Source organism: Carcharodon carcharias, chromosome 3 (assembly GCF_017639515.1).
Source record: "Carcharodon carcharias isolate sCarCar2 chromosome 3, sCarCar2.pri, whole genome shotgun sequence".
Lineage (NCBI taxonomy): Eukaryota > Metazoa > Chordata > Chondrichthyes > Lamniformes > Lamnidae > Carcharodon > Carcharodon carcharias.
The window spans coordinates 37,759,045-37,783,963 of record NC_054469.1 but is presented as its reverse complement, the minus strand read 5'-3'; the positions used below and the strand labels follow the sequence as shown (position 1 = coordinate 37,783,963).

Genomic DNA, 24,919 nt, shown 5'->3' with positions numbered 1-24,919 from the left:
TACTAGCTGAAGTTTTAGGTTCAATATTGTGGGAAGGATCTTGAGGTAATAAAGAGTGTACAGTGCAGATTCACCAAGATATTTTCTGATATGTCAAAATACAAAAAAAAAACTTGAAAATCCAGGCTGTTGTCTTAGAATAGAAGCGATTAAGGGGTAATTTGACAGCGGAGGAGAGAGATGGGGCAGAGTAGATAGAAACAGGTTCTTTCCAGTTATTGAAGGATCTAGAAAAAGGGGTCATGGATACAAGATGAAAGGCAGGAGATTTGGGACAGAAAACAAGATAACTGTTTTTACTCAGAAGGTAAAAACAGAATTACCTGGAAAAACTCAGCGGGTCTGGCAGCATCGGCGGAGAAGAAAAGAGTTGACGTTTCGAGTCCTCATGACCCTTCGACAGAACTTGAGTTCGAGTCCAAGAAAGAGTTGAAATATAAGCTGGTTTAACGTGTGTGTGTGGGGGGCGGAGAGAGAGAGAGAGAGAGGTGGGGGGGGGGGTGTGGTTGTAGGGACAAACAAGCAGTGATAGAAGCAGATCATCAAAAGATGTCAACAACAATAGTACAAAAGAACACATAGGTGTTAAAGTTAAAGTTGGTGATATTATCTAAACGAATGTGCTAATTAAGAATGGATGGTAGGGCACTCAAGATATAGCTCTAGTGGGGGTGTTTTTTTTTTAAATAATGGAAATAGGTGGGAAAAGGAAAATCTTTATAATTTATTGGAAAAAAAGGAAGGGGGAAACAGAAAGGGGGTGGGGATGGGGGAGGGAGCTCACGACCTAAAGCTGTTGAATTCAATATTCAGTCCGGAAGGCTGTAAAGTCCCTAGTCGGAAGATGAGGTGTTGTTCCTCCAGTTTGCGTTGGGCTTCACTGGAACAATGCAGCAAGCCAAGGACAGACATGTGGTCAAGAGAGCAGGGTGGAGTGTTAAAATGGCAAGCGACATGGAGGTTTGGGTCATTCTTGCAGACAGACCGCAGGTGTTCTGCAAAGACCTGCAGTCTGTCCGCAAGAATGACCCAAACCTCCCTGTCGCTTGCCATTTTAACACTCCACCCTGCTCTCTTGACCACATGTCTGTCCTTGGCTTGCTGCATTGTTCCAGTGAAGCCCAACACAAACTGGAGGAACAACACCTCATCTTCCGACTAGGGACTTTACAGCCTTCCGGACTGAATATTGAATTCAACAACTTTAGGTCGTGAGCTCCCTCCCCCATCCCCACCCCCTTTCTGTTTCCCCCTTCCTTTTTTTGCCAATAAATTATAAAGATTTTCCTTTTCCCACCTATTTCCATTATTTAAAAAAAAACACCCCCACTAGAGCTATACCTTGAGTGCCCTACCATCCATTCTTAATTAGCACATTCGTTTAGATAATATCACCAACTTTAACTTTAACACCTATGTGTTCTTTTGTACTATTGTTGTTGACATCTTTTGATGATCTGCTTCTATCACTGCTTGTTTGTCCCTACAACCACACCCACCCCCTCCACCTCTCTCTCTCTCTCCGCCCCCCACACACACACCTTAAACCAGCTTATATTTCAACTCTTTCTTGGACTCGAACTCAAGTTCTGTCGAAGGGTCATGAGGACTCGAAAAGTCAACTCTTTTCTTCTCCGCCGATGCTGCCAGACCTGCTGAGTTTTTCCAGGTAATTCTGTTTTTGTTTTGGATTTCCAGCATCCGCAGTTTTTTGGTTTTTACTCAGAAGGTTGTGGAATGATTACTGTACTAGAGTTACTGATAGAAGCATCAATGTTGGACAAGTGGTTGAAGTAATGGGATAGAAAGGGTGAAATAAAAGAGATATGGGGCAGAACAGGCAAACATGAGTTAAGACTACTGGTTGAATGGGGGATAAGCAGCAGTAACCAGTGTGGTAAAACAGTCTGTTACATTGCAATTTCCATGTAACTGATCTTTTCAGCTTCCAAGTAAAAGACTTCATATTATGCCTGCATAGCAACTGCAATTATTAACAATTCATGTGACCTTCAGTATTCTCAAATACAAGATATAATTACAGTGCCCCATGCCCCATTGTATTTTTGCTTACGCTTACTTCATCTTTGGCGTCTGAATGTTGATTCCGTCTGGATTTCTTGCTCCTGGGTTCTTGTGTGCTTTTCTGCTGTAAAATACAGCATACATCATGTCAATATAGATGTTCCACGAAGATCAGCTATAATGTCTCATCTTATTAGGTCTGAAATAACAATCCTGGTAACAAAAATACACTACAATGTCTTTCTTGCTTCCTCCCTTTTTCACACCGAAACTTCACTCAGAAAACAAACAGACTCCTCTAATCGGACTGTGGCTTTCTTGTGACAGCACGGGCACATTGAATAATATGCCAATCTAATTTTTGGTTTATCATACGAGATAACAGCATGGAGCAGAATTCTATCCATATTTATGTTTAGCCAAAGAAAGGATTTTTTGCTCTAAAGGTCATTTCACAAACAGCATTGGAGATCACATGAATTTAAGAAACACTGGTTGGATTGTGTAGATTATTAAAGCTATATATGATAATATATATATCATGCTCACAAGGCTAAGGGTTTGTTAAGTGATAATTTTGGATTCTATGCCAATGGTGCAGCTGGCCATTTTGATTTAAGTATTCTGTACTTTTTTCCTCTGCTGGTTGTAAGCCTGGGAGGTTTGCTATGACATTTTATTTATTTATTTTTCTATGCTGGAATCTTAAATGTTTTCATGACTGACTGTAATTTTGACATTTGTGTGTGTGAGGAGAGCAGTCAGCTAATGTTTTTTTATATAAGTCCTGGCACTCCAAAGAATTTGAGAGTAAAGGCTTGGTTGCACAAACAGAGCAGTATTGGACTGCTGTGAACTTAAGAATGTGAAGCAATTTAGGACTGTAATTGCATCAGTAACACTGGTAATAAATTGGGCTATTGATGAAAAAGTACAGAACTTGAGAACCAAGTATGGATGGAACATTAGGAATATATTTATTTAACCATAATCTTAGTCAACAAATCTACTACTTAGCAACCTACAGAACGTAACTTCCTATTTTGCTTAGGCAAGGCATTACTGTTTTATCCTAGCTTCCCAAAAACAGCCATTTAAAATTGGAAACAAACATTGACATTTTTAGCTTGTACGGTTAAAGAATCTACGTTACTCAAAAATCTGGTGACATTATATTCTAGGAATACCAAAATTATATAAATTGAACATCATATTTCATGGCTGGCTGTAGATTCAGTTGATATTTTGTTGCAATCATTTTTCTCACCAATCATCTTGCAGCTCCAAAGCAAGTTGAATATTGAATAAAACTGCTGTAACAGTGTATTATGCATTTTCAACATAAAAATACTTTGGAGTGCTGTCAAGGTAGTGATATCAGGTTTGACTTTAGATAATCTCTGGAAATATATCAAGCTTTTCTCTAGAGCTTTTGACATATTCTGAGGCATTTGAACTGAATTTACCTTGTAATCACTGTTACGGTCAGTTGTGTTAATTGCATTATTTCCTGGTAGTCAAGTCAGTTATTATTGTGCATTTATTAATCCTTCTCATATTTGGGAACTGGAGCAGGCCTTTCAGCTTCCCTTGAGTCAGTTCCGCCATTTAACTTGATTATAGCTCATCTGTGTTATTGTGCTGGAATACGTTCAAATTTCTTGTTCCTTAAAATAATTATATAATCTTGATCCTTTAAACATTTAAACCAGCTGACCTAGTTCTATTTTCTTCATCCTACTTGCCTTGGCTCCATAACTTTTAATTCCCTTGCCCAACATGAATCCATCAACCTCAGTTTTGAAATTTTCAATTAACCTAGCCTCAACAGCTTTTTGGCACAGAATGATCCACTATTCTTTGTGTGTACATCACCCCTGTACAGCCGAGTTCTAATTTTCTAATGATACAGCTAGCAACAGGGTCAAGCTGCCTGGTATAAATTTCAAACGATGCTTGGCAGTTAACTGTCAATCACCATCACTGGTGCATTCTCCATCGCAATGCCTCTACCAATTAGAGGCCACTTGCAAACCAATCAGCACTCTCTTCACATACAGTAGAAATTATTTTCCCCTTATATTGGTATTCTTGCGAGGTGTCCTGATGAGTGCATGATGAAAAGCTTCGACATATCTTTATTCAGCAATACTCAAGTTCTGTACTACCAAATGACTATATATAACTAGTACTTCTGTTGAAGTTGATGAAACTAAAGCGGTTTTATTCATTTGGTTCATGATGATTTCTCCAACCCTAGATGCTTCTGCCTCTTAATCACTCATTTGTATGACATTTTTGTAATTTAAACTGACTTCTGTTTTATCCATCATTTTCAGATATTTACCATAATTGTAGCATATATGACATCATTTTCCCAGCGCCAAAAATGTTTTTGCATATACTATAAGTCTTAACTAGACTTAATAGTAGTCAGCCTCAGTTTTTCTCCCTACAAACGCATGTTTTATTTACCCGCATCTTATAACTGGGCATAAGGCGTCAAGTAGGCGATACAGACTGTGTTGTGAAGGTGCGTGGGAATTTAAAACACACATCCTCTCTTTGCGTCGGAATCAGATGACATTTCAAAAATAGCAACTACCTACGCCCACGCCAGTTGACCCCGTTTTTGGAGGGATATTTTGAGGTTTCAAAAGATTTGCTTATGCACCAGCATCTATGGCAACTTATTGTTTTCAAGTTCTGCAAATATGAGGATGGGCCAGTGGGCAGTGAAATTTGTTTCCATGATTTCTCCAGATATTTGAGTCCAACCCGACCAGAGGAACTGCTAAGCGAAAACAGGTGCTTCCTCATGTGGAAGGAAAAGGAGCAGAGGCCAGTCATTCTTGCTGTTGAATATCTTCTTTCAGCCAAGTAATGGCTCATTTATAACTCTGCTGCCCATTTCCTATCCTGCACCAACTTCCAATAACAGATTTGAAATTGGAGGCATTGGGAAACTAGGAGTCAATGCAGGTCAACAACGATGCGAGTGATGAGTGAGCTAGTTTTCAATGAGCTGAAGTGTACAGAACATGGAAGATGTAAGACTGAACAGGGAGAGGATAGGAATAATTAAGCCTGGAGATAACAGAGATATAGTAGGTGAGATTTTCAGCAACAGTTTGGCTGAGCCTGGTGATATTACAGAGATGGGATGCAGAGATAATTTGGACTGAGAGGATATGGGGTTGGAAGTGCAATGTGACAAAAGATGCAAAGATTGGGAACAGTCTGGTTCATTCTGAAGCTGTGGCTGAGGAAGGGAATGGAATTACTGGTGCAAGTAAGGAGTTTGTGGAGAAGATGAAGAACATGACTTTAACTTTCTGAAAGTTTAACTGGTGGAAATTCTAAGCTTTTTCCAAGACTGGTATCCTACAATGGCAATGTCAGCAGAGACAGCAGAAGGATTGAGAGAGCTGGTAGAGAGACAGACCTGGGGGTTGCAAATCTGCATGTGAAAGTTGACCTCAAGGCTTAGGCTGATGCTGCAATGGGCAGCAGATAGATGAATTGGAGGGGACAAAGGTTAGATTCTTGGAGGATTCTAGAGGAAATGACATGGAGACAGGAAAGACAAGTTCTTGCTGGTGATACTCTGTGATTTGATAGGCTAGAGAGCGAATCCAAGCAAGGGCAATGGGGGAGGCCATTGAAGGATGGCAATTATGAATTTTAAGAGGAAAACAGAGTCAGGCTTATCCATATTTCATACAAGGAAGTCATGACAACAGAGTGATAGGAAAAGTCAGGTCATTATTTAGGATATAACAAAGCAGAAATTTAATTTAAACTTATTGAACCTGAAGTCATTATTAAAGCCGTGACAGAAAACACAAAAATGACTAAATAAGATTGTTGTTGTAAATGAGCTTGCAAAAAGTTTTAGAAGGCAGCAATTACCTGAAGGACATTGGTGAATCATGTTTTTGACAAGCTTAATGGGCCTTTCTTTTAGCTTCACATGACAAATTATTAGCTTGCTTAGTTCCACAGCTTGGCTATGGTAGGATTTGAACTCAACCTCAAGATCACTAGTCCAATACCATAATCACTATACCTTTTCTTCTACACAATTTTATTGTCTCTCCTGAAGGCAGTGACTTTCACACAAGCATTAGCATTGTACCTAAATGATTACTCTTGATGCGAGAGTCTAGACAAGAGGTATTAGCAAACCTTTATTCCAGTAAGATGCTGAAATCACTTGGCATTGCTTTAGACCGGCCAGTGGACAGCAATCTGGCTGACTTTTCCTTTCCCTAACCAGAAAGCAAAGGCCAATTGCTATGCTCCAAACCACTGGAGTAAGCCATTAATCCTATTGGCTCAGCAAAGATATAGAATCAAACTTGGCCTGCACAGGGTGTTCTCCAAGTCATCAAGGAACATTACTTGCATTTAAAGGTAACTTACAGGCTTCAGCATGCTTCCTAATGACACTGAATATATTGAAAACCAAATGAATTGGCACTTACATGCAAAACCTACCTGCTCATTACTTGTGGAAGAAATGCTGGATTCTGCTTCTTCTTCCATTTTATCTTCTGCTTTACTCTTCCAGAACCTGCCTTCACGGACAAAGCGCTGGTGCAGTTCAAGCTCATCGCAGGCTTTCTTCCAACCAAGACTTCGTTTTACTGCCAGCTGGTGAACATTAACACCAATATCCTGGATATTCTCTGATGGAATCCATGCCCTGTAACCAAAAAGTCCATCTATCACAAATAATATTTAGGAGGCTGGCAATTTAACTAGTGCAGCATTAAGCTAAACTTTTATCTTCATCAAGTGTTATTTTATTTATATATTCAGATGAGAGTTCCCCTCCAAGTCACACACCATCCTGACTTGGAAATATATCACCATTCCTTCACTGTCACTGGGTCAAAATCCTGAAACTCCCTTCCTAACAGCACTGTGGGTGTACCTACACCACATAGACTGCAGCGGTTCAAGAAGGCAGCTCACCACCACTTTCTCAAAGGCAACTAGGGATGGGCAATGCTGGCCCAGCCAGTTAAGCCCACATCCCGTGAATGGATAAAGAAAAGATAAAAGACATTTTCATGAAGTTTGCGCCAGGGGCTTCCCAAATGGCAAGTATCTGATTGCAGGCATCCCATCATAGGGAGCAGCCAACAGATTACATCACAAGGGGCCATAAAAGGAGAAAATAAATCAAAATTCAGAGAGTTATACTCATTGGCCTTTCAACAGCTGATTAAACTGCAGCACACAGTGAGCTAGCCTTCATCTGAATTTTATTCAATGGAATAAATTGAATACAATCACATTATTATAACTTTATCTTCTTTATTTTCACTCAATCTGTTTAATGAGGAAATACAATTGATTAGATTATAAAAAGAATGGCCACAATTTAATTTTCTCTTCTAAATGGCAAAACAGGATTCAACCAAAGGTAATTTTAATATCAAGTTTCTCACTAAACTCATTCTGGTTTCAGTGAGCACAGAAATGCTGCACTAGTTTGTGACGAGGAAACACCCATCAAGCCTATTTTTTCCCATGGCCCAATACATGTCCCACCTATCCTGATCATGCTGTGTTTGAGCATCTGAAGAACAGGATGCTAGGTGAAGGGGTCTTGCAGAGCTTCACAGGTGGGAGCATCAAAAACAGCAAGCATTATACCAGGCCTGCCTGATAAACAGAACATTGCCATGTAGTTTAGCATTTCAAATAAGATTAGGATTACCATACAACTCTGCATAGAACAGCACTAATTCTTGTAGTACAGCTCCAGTTATGATCTAATGGCAAAGTCCAAACTCATCTTATCCAAGAACAGACTGGAATTTAAAATTGTAATTAACTAATTATTGATGACACTCATCACAATATTGATTTGGTTAAACACTAAATCTATAGGCTGTGATAAGCAAAGTTGAGCTATCTGTGGAATTTCCTTTTCCTTCTGGACTTTTCAGCTGCCATTGACATCTGTTTGTTCTAATGCAGTTTAAATGGAATTAACAAACTAAAGAGATGGAAATTAGCAACTGGAAGACGTTAGTTAACTTAGAAGGCAAATCAATGGAAACAGTAGTCAAGTTTGTTCAACAAGGCTATCAATAGTTTTCTTAACGCTGAAGATGCTTATTCATCAAATGCTGAGTTTTCATCTGCTCCAGTGATTCAATCCCATCAGGTTTTCACTATATTGGAATGACCATGAAATAACCTCATGTTATAGATTACATTTTCGCATGTGTCACATCATGCAAACAACAGTCAAAGATATAATTTAGTGCTTCATAGTGTATGGAGAATGTAATGACCAGCACAGGCCATTGACACAGGCTTTGAATAAATATGAATGCTGAAGTTGCACTGGAGAATGCAAACTTTACGCAGTCTAATCAATACATACATTCTGTAAAATCTGATTTGGATGCTATTATAATCAATGCTTGCCCGAGAAGTGGCACAATTGCTACGAAGCAAAAGAATCCAATGAGATGCATATCCATAAAATATTGCATCTAATGTGCCCGTGATAAGAACGCACAACATTGATGCCACACTATTAATGACATCAAATGGAGGTTACCATTGGAATCTGACAGCTTTCAATTACTGTGGTGCAAATTAATTCTGAGTTGTTAGAAACATCCTACACATAATAGTGGTATTAATGCCAATTATTTTCACAAGCATGGATTCTGCATAAATGAGGACTTCATTTTATGTGAAGATTCCAGATACACATCAAATTACAGTAAAAAGAGGGCCTGCCCAATGTGGGAATGAGTTAGGGGGTGGACAGTGCCAGCTAGGGAAACCAGACAGTTAGCAGTGCGTTCTATGAAGTTAATAGAGCTTTTTATCCTTTGGCTGAGTAGATTTGATTAAATTATTTAATCAACTTAAAGTCAGTAATCATAATGCTTCTGTTAGCTGCTGTGGTACAAAGTGGCTGAACACATGACAATTTTTCAAAGAAAATAATTTTATCCATCTATATCTATGTAATGACAGAAGATTAGATTTAGTTAATTCACGTAAAATGCCTAGATTATTGTGCATTAAAAATGTGCCTTGTGCACAAACTTGGGAGTCAGCAGAAGATAGATCACAAGTATCTTATTTCTATAAGTGGTAACTAAAGTTTATCATTGATGATGGAGATAAATCCTCAACTGTCACTATCAGACAAAAAAAATGGCCTGTTGAGTAAAATATTTTCCAACTTTAGTCTTCCTAATACAAATCTCTGTTATAATGCATGGGAGGAGTTTAAAATGTTATGCATTGCAGTTACGTATAAGAGATTTAGATTATATACTCAGTGGCTCAAGACTCAACAAGCTGCCACCAGAGTAGTTGGTCTCTTCTCATAAACCACCTGCTTGATACACAAAGTCTGAAATAAAAACAGAAAATGCTGGAAATGAGAGGTCATCAACCTGAAACCTTAAATTTTTCTCTCTCCACAGATGCTGTCGGACCTGCTGACTTTTTCTGCTTTATACACATGTCCTGTACTTTAGCTCCAATTTTCAATTCCTTCACGAGAAGTCACAATGTGGGTCACATCCAGGTTACTTACAAAATTGGAGGCTTCCTCAAATCTGCTTGCCTACCCACAAAAAAAAACTAAATGCACAAGTCAACTATCCCTAAACACAATATACATAAATAATTTTGTTGGAGCAAAATGATCTATTTTCATGTTTTGTACTCACATTCTAACAGGCAACTCACTCACGCAACAAGTATGTGACAGTATGTGACATTATCAGTAGCAACCTCAATCCTTATGCGTGCCTATAATTGCCTACTCTACATATATGTCATGTATTAGTGGTCCCTCTCTTCATCTACATGCTAGTGTGAATCTTTGGTTATCATTTATAACCCGGAATTCATGAGTTTCCCCCCACACCCTCTTGTGTATTTGTAGCTTTGAATATCACAAGAGTCTGAACATTCCTCTATCCCTCTCTGCATCCTTCTTTTTCTCCTTATTGCCTATACAATTCTCATTCTCTCTCTGTCTCCTTTCCCATGTCTGAATTTCATTGTCTGTTGTCTTCAGCCGTGTCTGAACTTCCCATTCCTCCACACTGTATCTGCTCTATCTCTTTGTCTAAACTTGTCTTCCTTCCTACCTTAGCTTCTCTCTTGAAGTGCCCAAATTACTTTCTTTCCTTCTCTGACATGCATTTTCTCTGTCATCTCACTTCCTCCTTGTGCTCTTTACTTAATTTCTTATCCCCTCACTTGATGTCAGAAATTGTCTCTCTCTGTGGATCTGAATTTCTTTCTTTCTCTGGTGCAATCACATGAAGTTGTGCGCTATTTTAATCACTGACCATGTTTGCCCTCACCTCTCCCAAAATCAACTAGAACTCCTTAATTACCATAAAGTGCAAACAAATATTTGTCAAGCACAGCTGAATCCTCCATGACATTCCTCCGTTTTTTCTGCATCATAGTTGTATTGCGGACAGTGACTTACTCTCTACTCATATGCTCCAGTTTTTTTTATTTTTACAGGATGTGGGCATTGCTTGCTAGGTCAACATTTGTTGCCATTCTTAATTGCCCTTGAGAAGGGAATTTTTATTACCTGCAACGCACACAACTGTAACATACTACCCTCCACTATGCCATGTCACGGTGCTCCGTTCATCTGTTAAAACCAATTGTCATTTCTGCTATTTATTCCTTGGTACACATCTTTCTATTTGGTGCTCCTTGTACCTTTTAATGCTTCATCTTTTGATTTCAATTTTGTCTTGTCTCACTTATTCTTTTCTACTTTCCTCACCTGTCCTCTTTGCTTAACAGTCGTCCTTCCCGTTTCTATTTTCATCATCTCCTCTATTCATCGCTGCCACTCACCATTTTTGTCTTTCATCTTTTCACAATCTCTCAATTCTTCCCTATTTACCCTTTCTCCCTTTGTGGCCTTGCATTTATCCCGCTCCTGCCTTTCTGGCTCCATTCTTGCTCTTCATTCTCCCTTAAGTCAACCCTTTCCCCTTCCCATCATTGTGCCCCTTTTGGTTTCCTCTGCTTTCTCACATTTTGTAGCTTACCACTTTGTATTTGGCCTCAGGGTGCAAACTCTACCTCTTCATTTGCTTGCTTGTTCTCCATCTTGCTCCCATGCCTTATCATTTCATCCTTGTCCTTTCTTTTGCAGTCCTATCCTTTTACCCTCTTCCCTCTCATCCAACTTCAGTCCTGCGTGTTACACTTTGCTGATGTGAAATTTCTTTTAGATATAAAAATTTTCCATGATATTTTTCCAAGTTACCAGGCCACCAGCAATAAGCGAGCTCAGAAGCAGCCAAGAAACTGACTGCATAAAGCAATATGTGTACTTTATAGCCAACAGCTGATAAACTAGCAGGGCTCAGGAATGGCTTAGGAGAGACACAGTAAAAAAAAAGAAAATGTTTGAAATCTCAGCAGAGCTGGCAGCATCTGTGGAGAGAAAAACAGAGTTAATGTTTCAAGTAATCAGGTCCGCTAGTTCTGATGAAAGGTCATTGCACTAAAACGTCAAAACTGTTTTTGCCACTTCACAGATTCTGCTAGGCATTTTCTCTTTTTAGTGCAAATTTTCAGCTTCCACAGTACTTCACTTTTGTATGAGGAGAGATGCAGTTAACCCTAGGGATGTTGGGCAGTGTATATGATGGGAAGCTGCTGCTCTTCTCAATGTTGCTTCAATGTAGACCCATTTCCATCCTATTATGCCAATTGCTGTGCATGTCTTCTCTCACAGACTTGATCTGTTTGAATTATATAGTTCTTGAGGTTCCAGATTATTTTCTACATTGTTACTTATAGATTAGGATTCACTATTATACAGCCACCAATAATAGCACAAAAAGACAATCACCAAACATCAAGAACAACAAAATCAAACCAGACAGAGATGAAACAGGGCTCAGAGAGGCTTTAATATGAAATGCTATTGTTACCATTATTCCTGGAAGAGGTCCTCTCTCAGCTCATCCAATATGATTAGAATGGAATAATTTCCTCCCGCAAAGGAAGGAAACCATTCCATTCAAATTCAAGTATGCTATGAATCTCTATGAGTTTGAGAAACATATTCTTAATTTACTTTGTTCCACTGCTCTTCAAAGGATTTTGAAAGTATTTTTGAACTTGCATTGCTCCAACTAACAGCTATCTGAAGAGATCGAGGTAGGCTGGAGACTCCATGGTAAATTAGTAATGAAGGACCTGCAAGATGAATCACTGAGTTTTTGTTTTGCAATCACCATAACAAGTATTAGCAAACTGATTTCCACAACTCAAGGAATCATTTAGTCTATAATTATTGTAAAGCTATTGCGTGTTCTTGCTATCATTCTTAACCTATGTAAAAATACAAGAAAGAGGAGCATGCATAAAACATTTGGCCTGCCTAACCATTCAGTGAGATCATAGCTGATCTCAGCGTGGCCTCAACGCCACTTGCCTTCCTGCCCCCAATAACCCTTGACTCCCTTGTAGATTAAAAATCTGAATAATTCAGCCTGAATATATTCAAAGACCCAGCCTCCACTGCTCTCTGGGGTAAAGAATTCCAAAGATTAATGACCCTCAGTGAAGAAATTCCTCCTCATCACCATCTTAAATGGGAGACCCTTTATTCTGAAACTATGACCCACAGTTCTAGATTGCCCCAGAAGGGAAAACATCCTCTCAATATGACCCTTTCAAGCCTCCTCAGAGTCTTATAAGTTTCAATCACCTCTCATTCTTCTAAACTCCGATGAGAATAGGCCCAACCTGCTCAACATTTCCTCCAAAACAACCCTCTCATCCCAGAAATCAACCTAGTGAACCTTTTCTGAAATGCCTTCAATGCAAGTATATCCCTCTTTAAATAAGGAGACAAAACCGTACACAGTACTCTAGGTGGGGGTCTCACCAATGCCCTGTACAGTTGCAGCAAGACTTCACTGCTTTCATACTGTATCCCCTCGCATAAATATATCTAAATGTTCAATAAATCTACACAATAATTTAAATAGACTAAGCAAAATCAGGTAAAAGCAAAATACTGTGGATGCTAGAAACCTGAAACAAAAGCAGAAAATGCTGGAAAAACTCAGCAGGTCTAGCAGCATCTGTGGAGAGAGAAACAGAGTTAATGTTGAGCTCATATGACCCATCTTTAGTGCTCTGAAAATGGGTCACATGGACTTGAAATGTTAACTCTGTTTCTCTCGCCACAGATGCTGCTAGACCTGCTGAGAGTTTCCAGCATTTTCTGTTTTTTCAAGCAAAATCTGATGCTGTTTGTTCTGACATTTTCAGAATGTCAAGGTAGCCATGTGGTGGTAGTTATGCACTGACATGGGTGTTCTGATCAACATCTGGTCACACGACAATTAACTAGATATCCAGTAAAAACTCTCGTTCTTAATGCATTTGAATTCACTTACAGGAATCGACTGTCATGTGGAACGCAGGAAAAGTAACAGAAAAATGTAACATGTTTTTCTTAAAGGCATCAGAGAGTTATTTAAAGGTGGCTAGAGAATGAAATGGGAATTAATATTATTTCGGAAGTAAATCGACAAGGCTGTAGCTAAAATAAACAAAGAACCTATGGTTAGCTTGTGTGTGTATATATATTTCATTTTAAAACAACACAAATTATAAGAAACAGTAACTAAGAAGTACCGTACCTCTGATGATGATGCCCAAAGAAGCGCACATCCACCTGATTGTCTTGGCGTTGCATGACTTTGGCAGGCCAAAATCCAAACCCTTTCATCCGGGCCCACACCAGCTCATGATTGGGAACCTTAAGGTGAAAGAAAAACAGAAAATGTAATACTTGCCTTAAATTAGCAATTAAGTCTTTTGCAATTTCATTAAGGGTCACATAGCTCAGATCATTTGCTTTTAACTCCCTTCTTTAACAACAAAACCCTGAACAGCGCATTTTATGTAATTTTGTATGGCCATATGTGTGATCTCAGCACTGCTTCTAATAAGGCACAATTCCATCTAGGATAAGAACTTCTGCAGTCCGCAAATCGAATGACAAATCAGTACTATCTCACCACAGCCTCCATCAATTAAAAGGTCATTATCACACTTTCAAATCGCCTGCATGTTATTGAGACTTGGATAAGCCAAGGCTTCTTCCAGCTGTCAGAAAAATTTGGCTCCCATCGGCACCTTCAAGAGCCAGGCTCTGGCTCAGTCTCCTTGGCTGCCATCTCAAGTTAAATTGGGAAGCGTAGAACCTTGGCATCCCTTCCAAACCTGAATTCCGCTTCCTCCCCTACATCATTATCAAAATATTTTTTCTTCCACTTTCTGCAACACTGTCTCTTTATTCCTCCATGTCTTTCCCATTTTGCCTCTGCCATTCTAGTCATCATCCCCTCAAGTTTTAAACAGAGCTATAAAAATGTAATTTTCACACCAGTTTTACAAAAGTACATGATATTTCTTCTGCCTTCCTATTATTTCGTACCCCTCCCCAGTAAAATAATGTGAAAACTCTTGGTGTATCTTACTACTTTAAGGCCTACTTCCAAAATACAAGGTGAGATTACAAGTGGCCTTTGATTGGCAAAAAGCCTGAACCAAAGTATTTTTTCATTCAAAAGCTAAAATATTGACAATTAATGTCCTCATGTCGTAGATATGATTAGATGAAATTAATGATATTTAAATAAATCCCAAAAGATGACTGAAAAAATGAGTATCCTCATCATCTACCCATGATTAAAGGTCTTTCCAGTGTTGAAAAGTTCTGCATTTAGAAACAGTATCAGTACTCATCACAACTTTGGAGCTTGGGGAAATCATTATTTTAATAGATTCAGTGACATCTTAAGTGAAGAGGTCATGTGGCGCAGTGGTAACGACCCTAACTCTGGGCTAGAAGCTTTGGGTTCAAGTCCCACTCTGGGACTGGATGGCCATGGAAGGTTTGTTCATTACATGGCCAAACAGATTGATTAGCAGCCTGTAAATCCTTCCAATATGCCCAATGGCAGATGGTAAGAGGAGAGTTTCCTGGTCAGCCATACCGCAGAAGGCAGTACTGCAGCACTTTGCCAAGCATAATCACGAACCAATCCAATGGAGGCCCATAATCACCAATGGCCTCTTAGGACATGGTATCTGAAGGAGGCGGCATCCAAAGACCAACTGCTCAACAGAAGAAATCTACAAGAAACACAGTGGCCTGGAAATTGCTGGAATGCTGAATTTTCTCCCCTCCCCTTCAGCTTGAAAATGTGCTGCAACCTGTTACCATTGTGAACTGATGGTGGGGGAGCTAGGACCTTGGTGAACAATGGGATTAACAGTTCTTAACCTATAAGATTTCAGGATAGAGAAAGAAGCAGAGGAATGACAGGGAAGGAAACAGTGTGAACTAGAGTCAAGTTAGGTACAGAAAAAGAGATAGAAAGGGAGATTGGATTAAGGTAGGGAGAGAAGACAGAAAGAAAAAAACTATAAGATTAAAATAAAAAAAAACAATAATAATGTACTACCTACAGAGTTGCGACTCCACGGTTTCTGTTCTTCCTTTTCAAGGTCAGAGATGAACCTTGTCATTGAAAAGGCCCTTATGCTGTTAACAGTCCTAGATTTCTGCTGCTAGTTTAATCGTTATTTTTTGTTCAAATGCAGCAATTTCTTGAAATTCATGGGAAGTTTGATGATGAGTTCCTGTCTTTCCCTTAATTGAGAAATGGATCATTCCACTCAACAGGTCCTTGCTGGTGTTTATACCTCACACAAGCCTCCTCCCACTCCTCTTCATTTAACCCAGGAGTTCTCAACATTTTTGCTTATGGGGATCCCAGCAACCGCTGCACCCCCCCCCCACCCCGCCCACTTCTGTGTTCTAAAAATTCCACAGACTCCTTGTAACACAACATAATCTTTAACACAACACACATCTTTAATGTATAAAATTTACATATACAATTAAACATATACATTTACTATTTTTCGTTTTGCTTAATGCGAAACTTGTTGGTGCTGAGCAACAATTCTCAATTCCAATACTGGAAATACTCAGCAGGTTGAGCAGCACGTGTGAAGAGAGAGACAGAGTTGACATCTTTAGGCAGATGAACTTTCATCAGAGTTAGTCTGTCATCGATCTGAAGTGTTAACACTGTTTCTGCCTTCACCTGCTAAGCGATTTCCAGTATTTTCTGCTTTGATTTCCCAACAATCAAAGTCTTTCGCTTGCTTGTATGTGGGATCTAAAAATTGCAATAATTCCTCCGCAAGAACGGTTAGACGTGGGCACTTTATTATGGAAAAGCAAAAAAGAAACATCTACATTGTGGAAAGGAAGTTATAAAATTATGAAACAGTTGCTTGGTACCACAGAACTTGAGTATTGCTGAAAAAAAGAGACATGCCGTTGAAACTTTTCGATTTGCACTCAAGACAGATGCAAGAAAGCCAAGTTTCAAAGGGAACAACAATTTATACTGCATGAGAAAAGGGTAAAAGGTAATCAGCACCCCTTTCTCATGCAGTATAAGCTCAACAGCATGTCTCTTTTCTCTGCAAAAATTAAAGTTAAGAGAACTCTGAAGCTCATGCATTAGGAATGAATGAAATGTAACTTTCTGTGGATGCCACTGGTGACTAAACACTGCTTCCACGTATTGAGAAGGGCTGCAATCCACTTCACTCCTTGATGATAAACAGCACACTGCTTTGCTCAAACTTTGCCAAGACCTGCATCACTTGCCTTACATGTTCCTTCAAGGGCTGCTATCTGCATAAGCAGACAAACAGTGTGATGCTGTTGTGTTTACCACTGAACATGCATGAACAAGCTGAGGAGACTGGTCAAAAAAAGCCTGGTGAACATTGGATTTTTACAAGCAATGAGACTGGAAGCGGGAGATTGTTTTTATAAAATTCTTTCTTGGGGTGTGAGCATTGCCAGCATTTGTTGCTTATCTCCAATTTCTCTTGAGAAGGTGGTGGCAAGCCGTCTTTTTAAACACTTGCAATCTATATGGTGTAGGGTACACCCACAGTGCTGTTAGGAAAGGAGTTCTAGGTTTTTGACCCAGTGAGAGTGAAGGAATGCTGATATAGTTCCTAGTCAGGAAGGAAGGTGGCTTGAGGGGAATTTGAGGGTGGCGGTGTTCCCAATATATCTGCTGCCTTTGTCCTTCTAGATGGTAGCGATTGAGGGTTTGGAAGGTGCTGTTGAAGGAGTCTTCACGAGTTGTCATTTGGATGATAAAAGTGGCACTGTGCAGGGGCGGGGCAGTGCAGTGCATTTCTGGGAGACCCCTGAAACCTTACCCCGATTGAGATCCCCGGTCTTACCTTTCCCTTCAGACTACCCAACTTTTTCCAGGCTTTTGCTGATTCTGGCTTTTGCAAGGTTAACAGTAGAGTGACACAAATTGTACAGCAATTAGTGGTATTTGGAACTCATGCTTACCACAAATTGCTGGATGATGTACAAACTAATAACAGTATGCACATTAAACTTGCTGTTAATTTCTCCCCAGTCTTCTGTCATTTGAAAATGGTTTGATGTACCTAATAAATCTGCATCAATGGCACATTCATTACCAGCAAAATGGTTCCTTATTGTCAACATCCTTTGTTTCAAACATATGGTTAAATGGAAACCTTATCAAGGAAGATTTACGAAGAGAAATAATGGCGTTATTAAGGGAGCTCCAATAATGTGAATTGTTACAGTACCAAATGTTTCATCTGTTCAACTGCTGTTAAATGAGCAACACATTACAAATGGGCAAAAAAAAACTATTCTCTCACTCTCTATTAGAACTATTTTAAAAGTATATAAAACAATGGTTTACACATGGTTCTGCATGAGGGGTCTCCCATAGATCTGCTTAAATACTGACCTAACTTCAAACTCAAATGACAGCTTTCTAAATAAAAACTGTTATAATTGTAGAAATTATTATACAGTATCAGAAACTATGTAGTCGTAAAGTATTAATTGCAGTAAAATTATGCAAATTAGAAATAATTCTGAAGTCTTCCCAAATTTGTTCTAGGATTCTCTTAGACTTTCTAGGATCCTGCATTCCTTTCTTGAAAATATATCGTACCTAAATCGTTTTGTTTTTATTTGTTCATGGGATGGGCGTCCCTGGCTACACCTGCATTTATTGCCCATTCCACATGCCCTCTGAACAAGGGCAATTAAAGAGTCAACCACATTACTGTGGGTCTGGAGTCACAAGTAGGCCAGGCCAGGTAAAGACAGCAGATTTCCTTCCCTAAAAGGACATTAGTGAAGCCGATGGGGTTTTCTGACAAATAAACAATGTTTTTCATGGTCATCATTAGATTTTTAATTCTAGATTTTTACTGAATTCATCTGCGGTGGTGGGATTCAAACCTAGGGCCTCCTTGATCTCTGGATTACCACCCCCTCCCCTGGCACACAGGGCAGGATGTCTCACCAGGTAGTGGGATCAGGAGGACAGGATTTGCTTCTTTGTCTTTCCTTCTCTGCGACAGCTCTGCCTTAAGCTTAAGACGTTGTGACTCAAAGCATGATGCAGCTTGAACAAGTTGTCATCATTTTGAACGACTGGTGGCAGGCTCCCCCCAGTCATTAGTGTTAATGCTGCCACACTTCAAGGAGACCTTTAGAATGTATTTCAAGTGTTTTCTTTGCCTTCCCCAGAATGTTGACCATTTGAGAGTAGAGAAACAGGATCTGGCGGGGGAGACACTTTTCGGTCATTCAGACACAGTGTCCAGTCCTTTGAATTGATTTGACAGGAATTTGCCTGAATTCAATTGGAGCTGGCTTTATGAAGGGCACTAGCATTTGGTTGACGGTCCTCCCATTGAATCTGGAGGATGTGGCAGAGGCATTGTTGATGGAATTTCACTACTGCTCTTAAATGCTGCTGATACATAGTCCAGGTCTCACTGCTGTACTGGGGTGTGGTGACGCCAAATGCTCTGCACATTTGGATTTTTGTTAGCCTTTGTTGTCAAACACTTGCCACCATAGTCTGTAGAAGGCTGAGCTGGGACAGCTAATCTGGTGTTTGATCTCCCTGTCTATTTTGACTTTTGAGAGAGGAGGCTGCCAAGGTATGAGAAGTGCTCAACATATTCCAGGGTCTCTGTTTCAACATATATGGGAGGTGGAATTTTTGGCTGACCAAATTGCAGATTGACATGAGAGTTTTATTTTGGCAGCATGCAAGGACAGACAGAATTCCTTGCTTGCAAATCTGGTGACACTGCAGTCATCTGCAAACTGTATGTCTATGGTCGTCAATTTAGTTTTGCATGGGGGTGACTGAGGTTAAAGAGTTTCCTATTTGGACAGTTTAATATGCAGTTGATCTTTGATGAAATGAATAGCCATTGTCAGGTAGATTGTAAAAAGGGGTCTGTCACAAGTCTTGCTTGGCCCCTGCCCAGATTTTGAAGGTGTCTATTTCAGAATTCCCACTCAACAGTTGCAGATATATCACCATGAAACAACTGCAGGATTGTGAAGAAAATTCTTAGGCACCCAGACCTTTGAAGTACAATCCACAGAGCCTCACGTTTTACTGAGTTAAATGCTTTAGTCAGGTCAATGAATGCAATGAAGTGTTCCTGGTGTTGTTCTTGACATTTTTCTTGGTTTTGTCTGGCAACAAAGAACATGTCAGAGGTTCCTCTAAAAGATCTAAAGCCACACCATGTTTCTGGGAGGATTTCCTCAACCACAGGAAGTGAGCAATTCAGAAGAATGCATTTCAGGATTTCCCTATGGACGGAGGGAAATACCTCCATACATTCCACAGAATGGTTCATCTCTCTTCTTGATAGACAGTTACAGTTGCTGCATACCTGAAGTTGGGGTGGGGGGGGGGGGGGGGGTGCGCGCACAGCAGTGTGCAGGTGGAAAGGAGTTCTTTTTCCTTCCAAATCCATTGGATTAATGCATGGAGTCTTGATGTGAGCAAAGATCCGCCAGCTTTGAAAAATTTCAGCTGGAATACCTTCAAAGCCGCAAGCATTGTTTTTCATCTGTATGATTGTTTGTTGCAGCTCTCCCACAATGGTGATTTGCCCATGGATTCTACCACAGGGGGATAACCTGGACAGCATCAGCTGCCACTCTGGATTCACGGTTGAGGAGTTGTTGAAAATGTTCTTTGCAGTATTGACAAGTGGCTTTGTCATCCATAAGACAAGAAACACCATGCTCTGAGCAAAGGGAATTTTGATAATTTGACCTTGATCTACAGGTAGCCCTGGTGGCTTCAAGATAAAGTGTTGCATGTCATGCTGGTCAGCGTCTTACTGGGTCTCTTGCGCCACCTATTCTCACCAAGTCCTTTATCTTCCGGATTTGTCTTTGGGCGTCGGCCTTGAGCTGTAGAAATGCTGCCTTTTTGACTTGTGATCTTGAATTGTTCTGTCAGGCAACAAAGGCTCACTTTTGTTCTGGGAGGTTACATATTTCAGCACCATTTTCATCAAGCCCATTCCTGGTGATGACGATGCTCACACCTAATGGTCTGGGCACAGCAGTCAAGTGTAGCTGACTTTATTTGATCCCATTGTACTGGAATTGAGTTGGATGTGTGAAGATATTCCAGATTGGTCATGACATGCATTTGGAATTCCTCTCTTTGGGTGGGCTGCTTTAGGCCGAGACATTGGTCCTTTTGCCCTTGGATTTTTGGGCCAAGAAGTCCTCAACAGCATATGAAGTTTCAGTGAGTGTATTAAATATACTCCTCTATAACATTTAATATATGACAATTCAATTTGTACATTTCACCCATTAAGTTTTTTTGGCAATTAGGCTATAATTTGTTAATAATCTTTAAATCTGCATATGGGAAATGATTTCTAATTTCTATTGAAACGTTAATGGTGTCAGAGGATGGCAAAGTGGGTTAAGAACATTGTCCTTCTGGTTGCTGGGTATTCACCTGAGCCAGGTATGCAAGGTGGAAGGTTCCTTTCCCCACCCCCACCCCCAGCCAAATAAAATAAATTAAGGCATTTCCAGCAAGTTTCCAGTAGGTGCTAACCCACGGAACAAAACTACATATAACTTACACTCTCAGAGAAGCCTAAAGAGATATCTCGTGTTGGGATGTCTCGAGCTTTGTGATTTAAATACATAAAGTTAAGGGCATGACGTGTAATGGATTAGTATATGATCCATTCAATTCGAACTGGAGTTTGAATTCAGCCCAACCAAACCGAAACGAAAAAACTCTGTTGGATGGAAGGTTCCTATATGTAATTAATGGGTGGTGCAAACTCAGTTTCTCTAACATAGGCTCCTGGAACGAAAATGTTCACTATTAAACTTGGCGCTCTTATTCAGGTACAAGGAATTGAAAATGTCACACTACTGAGCCTGAAATTTACCCTTGATAGGCGGGATTGGTGGGCCCGCAACCGATTGGGAAATGGGCCACCGCCCACGATCAACCTCAACCGTGATTCCACACTGGCCAATTAAGGCCCGCCCAGGGTGAAATGTATCTTCCCAATGGTCAGGAAAGGCCGTGAGGGGGCGGGGGCCTGTCGGCTGCCAGGGAAGAACATATTTTCAGCGTTCTGAACACCAAAGTTATGGCCTCAAGTGTGGCTGGAGAAGCCAGACGGGAGGGCAGGTCAGGTAGGCACTCGGCCCCCTGGTTTCCGGACGAGTGCCTCGTGATCCTCCTGGAGGAGTTGGCAACCAGGAAGGACACCCATGTCCCCAGTGATGGAAGGAGGAGGCCACCACACCTAACAAAAAGAGCTTGAGAGGAGGTGGCAGCACAGATCAGCCACGACGTTGTGTGGCACATATGGGCGCAGTGCTGGAAAAGGTTTAATGGTCTATGTGCTCGGAAAGGGTGAGTACCGTGTTGGTATGAATCTTTGCGGTGAACAGTTAATGGCTGGCTGCCTCCTCCCAGTGGAGATCAAGGGCGTTTAAAATCTGAGTGTCAATGATGCCGGAGTTGGCCTGGGGGGTGAGCTCTGGCTCCTCGGACTGAGTGCCTTGCAGCTTGAGGACCACGACTCCGATGTGTCCTGCAAGGTGTTCCTCAGGTGGGGCTGGCCAGGCTGCAATGGCACTGCAGGTATAGTGTGGAATAATCCATGCTCCTCTGTCCTTTCAGGAGATTATGACCCATAACAACATGGAAAGGTTGCGGACAAGCAGAGGCCCCCCCAAACCTCCTAAACTTATCCAGGTTCGTGCAGGGTGCCTTAGAGCTGGAGAGGCGCCATACATCTTGGTCAACCAGCTGCGTAGAGGCTGGGGCGTCAGATGAAGGTAAGAGTGCAGTGCACAGAGGTGAGTGTTTCAGATGGTGCAAATATTCCTGTGTAGTCTCAGCATTGAATGGAGCCTCAAAACTGGATTCTCCATTGATCATTGAAAGACGATGGCACCATGATGCACATCTCCATTGTTTCACCAGGGTGCAAGTTACAGTGTGATGACTTAAACTAATGACATGTCGCTGTTCTCCTTTAGATTTGCCAGCAGGCACTCGTTTGTAGGACCCTGAAGAAACACCCCTGACAGCAGAGGACCACCAGGCTTCACACCCGCTCTCTGAACCAGGAACCAGCGTAGATACCAGCATCTTGGTGGGCGTTAGATCCCCAGCTAGAATGTCAGTGCAGCGCAGTGAGGGCACCTCACACTCACTTGAGGAGTAGGTGGAGGCAGAGTGTGCACTGGGCACGGTAGTTGGAGGACTGCTGGAGACCAGGACGATGCTCAGTCGAGCAGATGATGAGCATCTGGAGTCATTCATTATGCGGCAGATGCTGGGTGCCAGCGTGGTGTGTGGGAGGATCTGGAGGAGACCCATGAGGGCATTCGTGCCATGGTCTCCATTGTGGAGGAGTCCATGTGGAGCATAAGCACTGCATTGACCCTCATGGCCAAGCGCATTGCCTCATCCACAGTGACAACTCTCATGGAGAGACAGCTCCAGGAACAGCATCAGGAGTTCTGAGGATTGTGCTCGGACCTGCAAGCCCTCACACAGGCAATGACCTCAGGTGGTCAGTGCCTGCGTGGCAGAGGGGTGAAGCACCCAGTATCCCAGCCAGGTGCCCATTCATCCATGGCAAGCAGGGAGGTCCAAAGCAATCTCACATTGGCGTATGAGCTGTTTGCCATCTCTGTGGGCTCCTCCCACAGTGCTCTAGATGATGGCAGCAGCTCTTCCGTCCTTCTGTCAGTGACCGTGGCATCTGATGAGGCTACGATGACTGGGGAGATGCCAGCTGTGGCACTGGTTGCTCCCTCCCAGGCGGGGCCAGCACAGGCTCCACTGGCCAGAGGACGACCGACAAGGTCATCAAGGCCAACAAAGCACAAGAGTCAGCAGGCTGTCTCCAGTGCTGCTGCCAGCAGGGGCGGGCACCAAGATATAGCACTTGCAAACATAAGTTTAAGGCACCATGAGCACAAGAGGGACTGGTCACGGGTGATCTTCTGTTGTGTAATGTTTTGTTTATTTATACTAGTCTGGGAATGAAGACCAGGGAAGGTAATGTAAATTTTTTTGGATTATCAAAATGAGATAAATTTTGTTTTTGTCGTAATGGCCTGGGTATGCTTCAGCTTTTTTTTTGTGCAGACTATGCCAGTATGTAATGCTGGATGTGAGTGGCTCCAAACTTTATTGCACAGGCACTGAATAGACTTTGGGTTCAAATGAAAGGATCATTTCAGAAGTCTGGGATGGAGGTGGCAACCCTGGCATGAAGTAGAAGCAGATCTTTGGCAGCCTAGCTGAAGGAGCGTTGGATCAAGGCATCCCTGGTGTCCCTGCCTCCCTGAAGGATACAGAGGTCTGCCTCCACACCCTCAGTGTTCTCCTCACCGTGCTTCTCTTCTGACTCATTACTGGATTCATCCTCTGTGGCCTGTGGAGCTGCCTCAAGATCCTCTTCCTTGCCAGTGCCAGATTGTGGAGAGCACAGCATGCAACCACTATCAGTGATACCCACTCTGGGGGATATTGCAGTGCTCCCCCTGAATGGTTCAGGCATCGGAAGCACATCTTCAGAAGACCTAGAGTCCTCTGTATCACTGCTCTTGTGGAGGCATGACACCTATTATAATGCTGTTCTGCCTCTGTTCTTGGGTAGTAGAAAGGCTTCATAAGCCACTTTTTCAAGAGATAGCCCTCGTGACCCAGCAGCCATCCAACAGTTGGGCTCAAGCACTGAATAGCCTTGGTACCTAGGAGTGTCTGAGGATATAAGCATCATGGGAGCTGCCAGGGTGTCGTGCAGACTTGCAGAATCTATGTCCTGTGGTCACACACTATCTGGACGTTAATTGAGTGGAATTCTTTTCAGTTGACGAAGGCACCGGGCTGACCCGCTGGTCACATATGTGAAGCTGATTGCACCCTGGACACAGGGGAACCCAGCAATTGCTGCAAAGCCTCTGGCTCGCTCAGCCTGGCTGATCTCATACATATGGTCATTACCCACCTGAACAGAGCTTCTATCACCAGTTTGATACAACTGTGGGCAGCTGATTGGGAGACTCCACAAAGATCCCCCACTGACCCCTGGAAAGGGCCAGAGGCATAGACATTGAGGTCCACTGTGATCTTCAGAGCCACTGGCATGGAGTGTCCATCCACACAGTTGGAGCTGATCTCAGGCTAAATCATGTGACAAATGGAAGTCACAGTCTTCCTGGAGAGGCGGAGCCTCCTTTGGCATTGCCCCTCGGAAATATTGAGGTAGTTGTATCGCTGCTTGTAAACTCTGGCAGCAGGATAGTGGCATCTTCTGTGGTCCTTTCCACCTTGGACTTCCTGCTGACCCTGCGCCCCCTGTGCCTGCACCTCTCCTCCCACAGGCCTCTCCCCTGGAA

General features: G+C 41.7%; 1 protein-coding gene across 6 annotated transcripts in view; it reads right to left on the bottom strand.

Annotated features, from left to right (window-relative positions):
* Positions 1-24,919, bottom strand: part of zmynd11 (zinc finger, MYND-type containing 11) — a 184,641-nt gene that overhangs the window by 14,251 nt on the left and 145,471 nt on the right. For 5 of the 6 annotated variants that reach the window (XM_041184261.1, XM_041184258.1, XM_041184260.1 and 2 more), the window contains 3 exons: positions 13,725-13,843; positions 6,526-6,733; positions 2,081-2,149 (listed from right to left, as the gene is read on the bottom strand). In XM_041184261.1, the coding sequence (XP_041040195.1) occupies positions 2,081-2,149; positions 6,526-6,733; positions 13,725-13,843 (396 nt within the window). The remainder of the gene's footprint in view (positions 1-2,080; positions 2,150-6,525; positions 6,734-13,724; positions 13,844-24,919) is intronic. The other variant, XM_041184259.1, reaches the window with a different exon arrangement.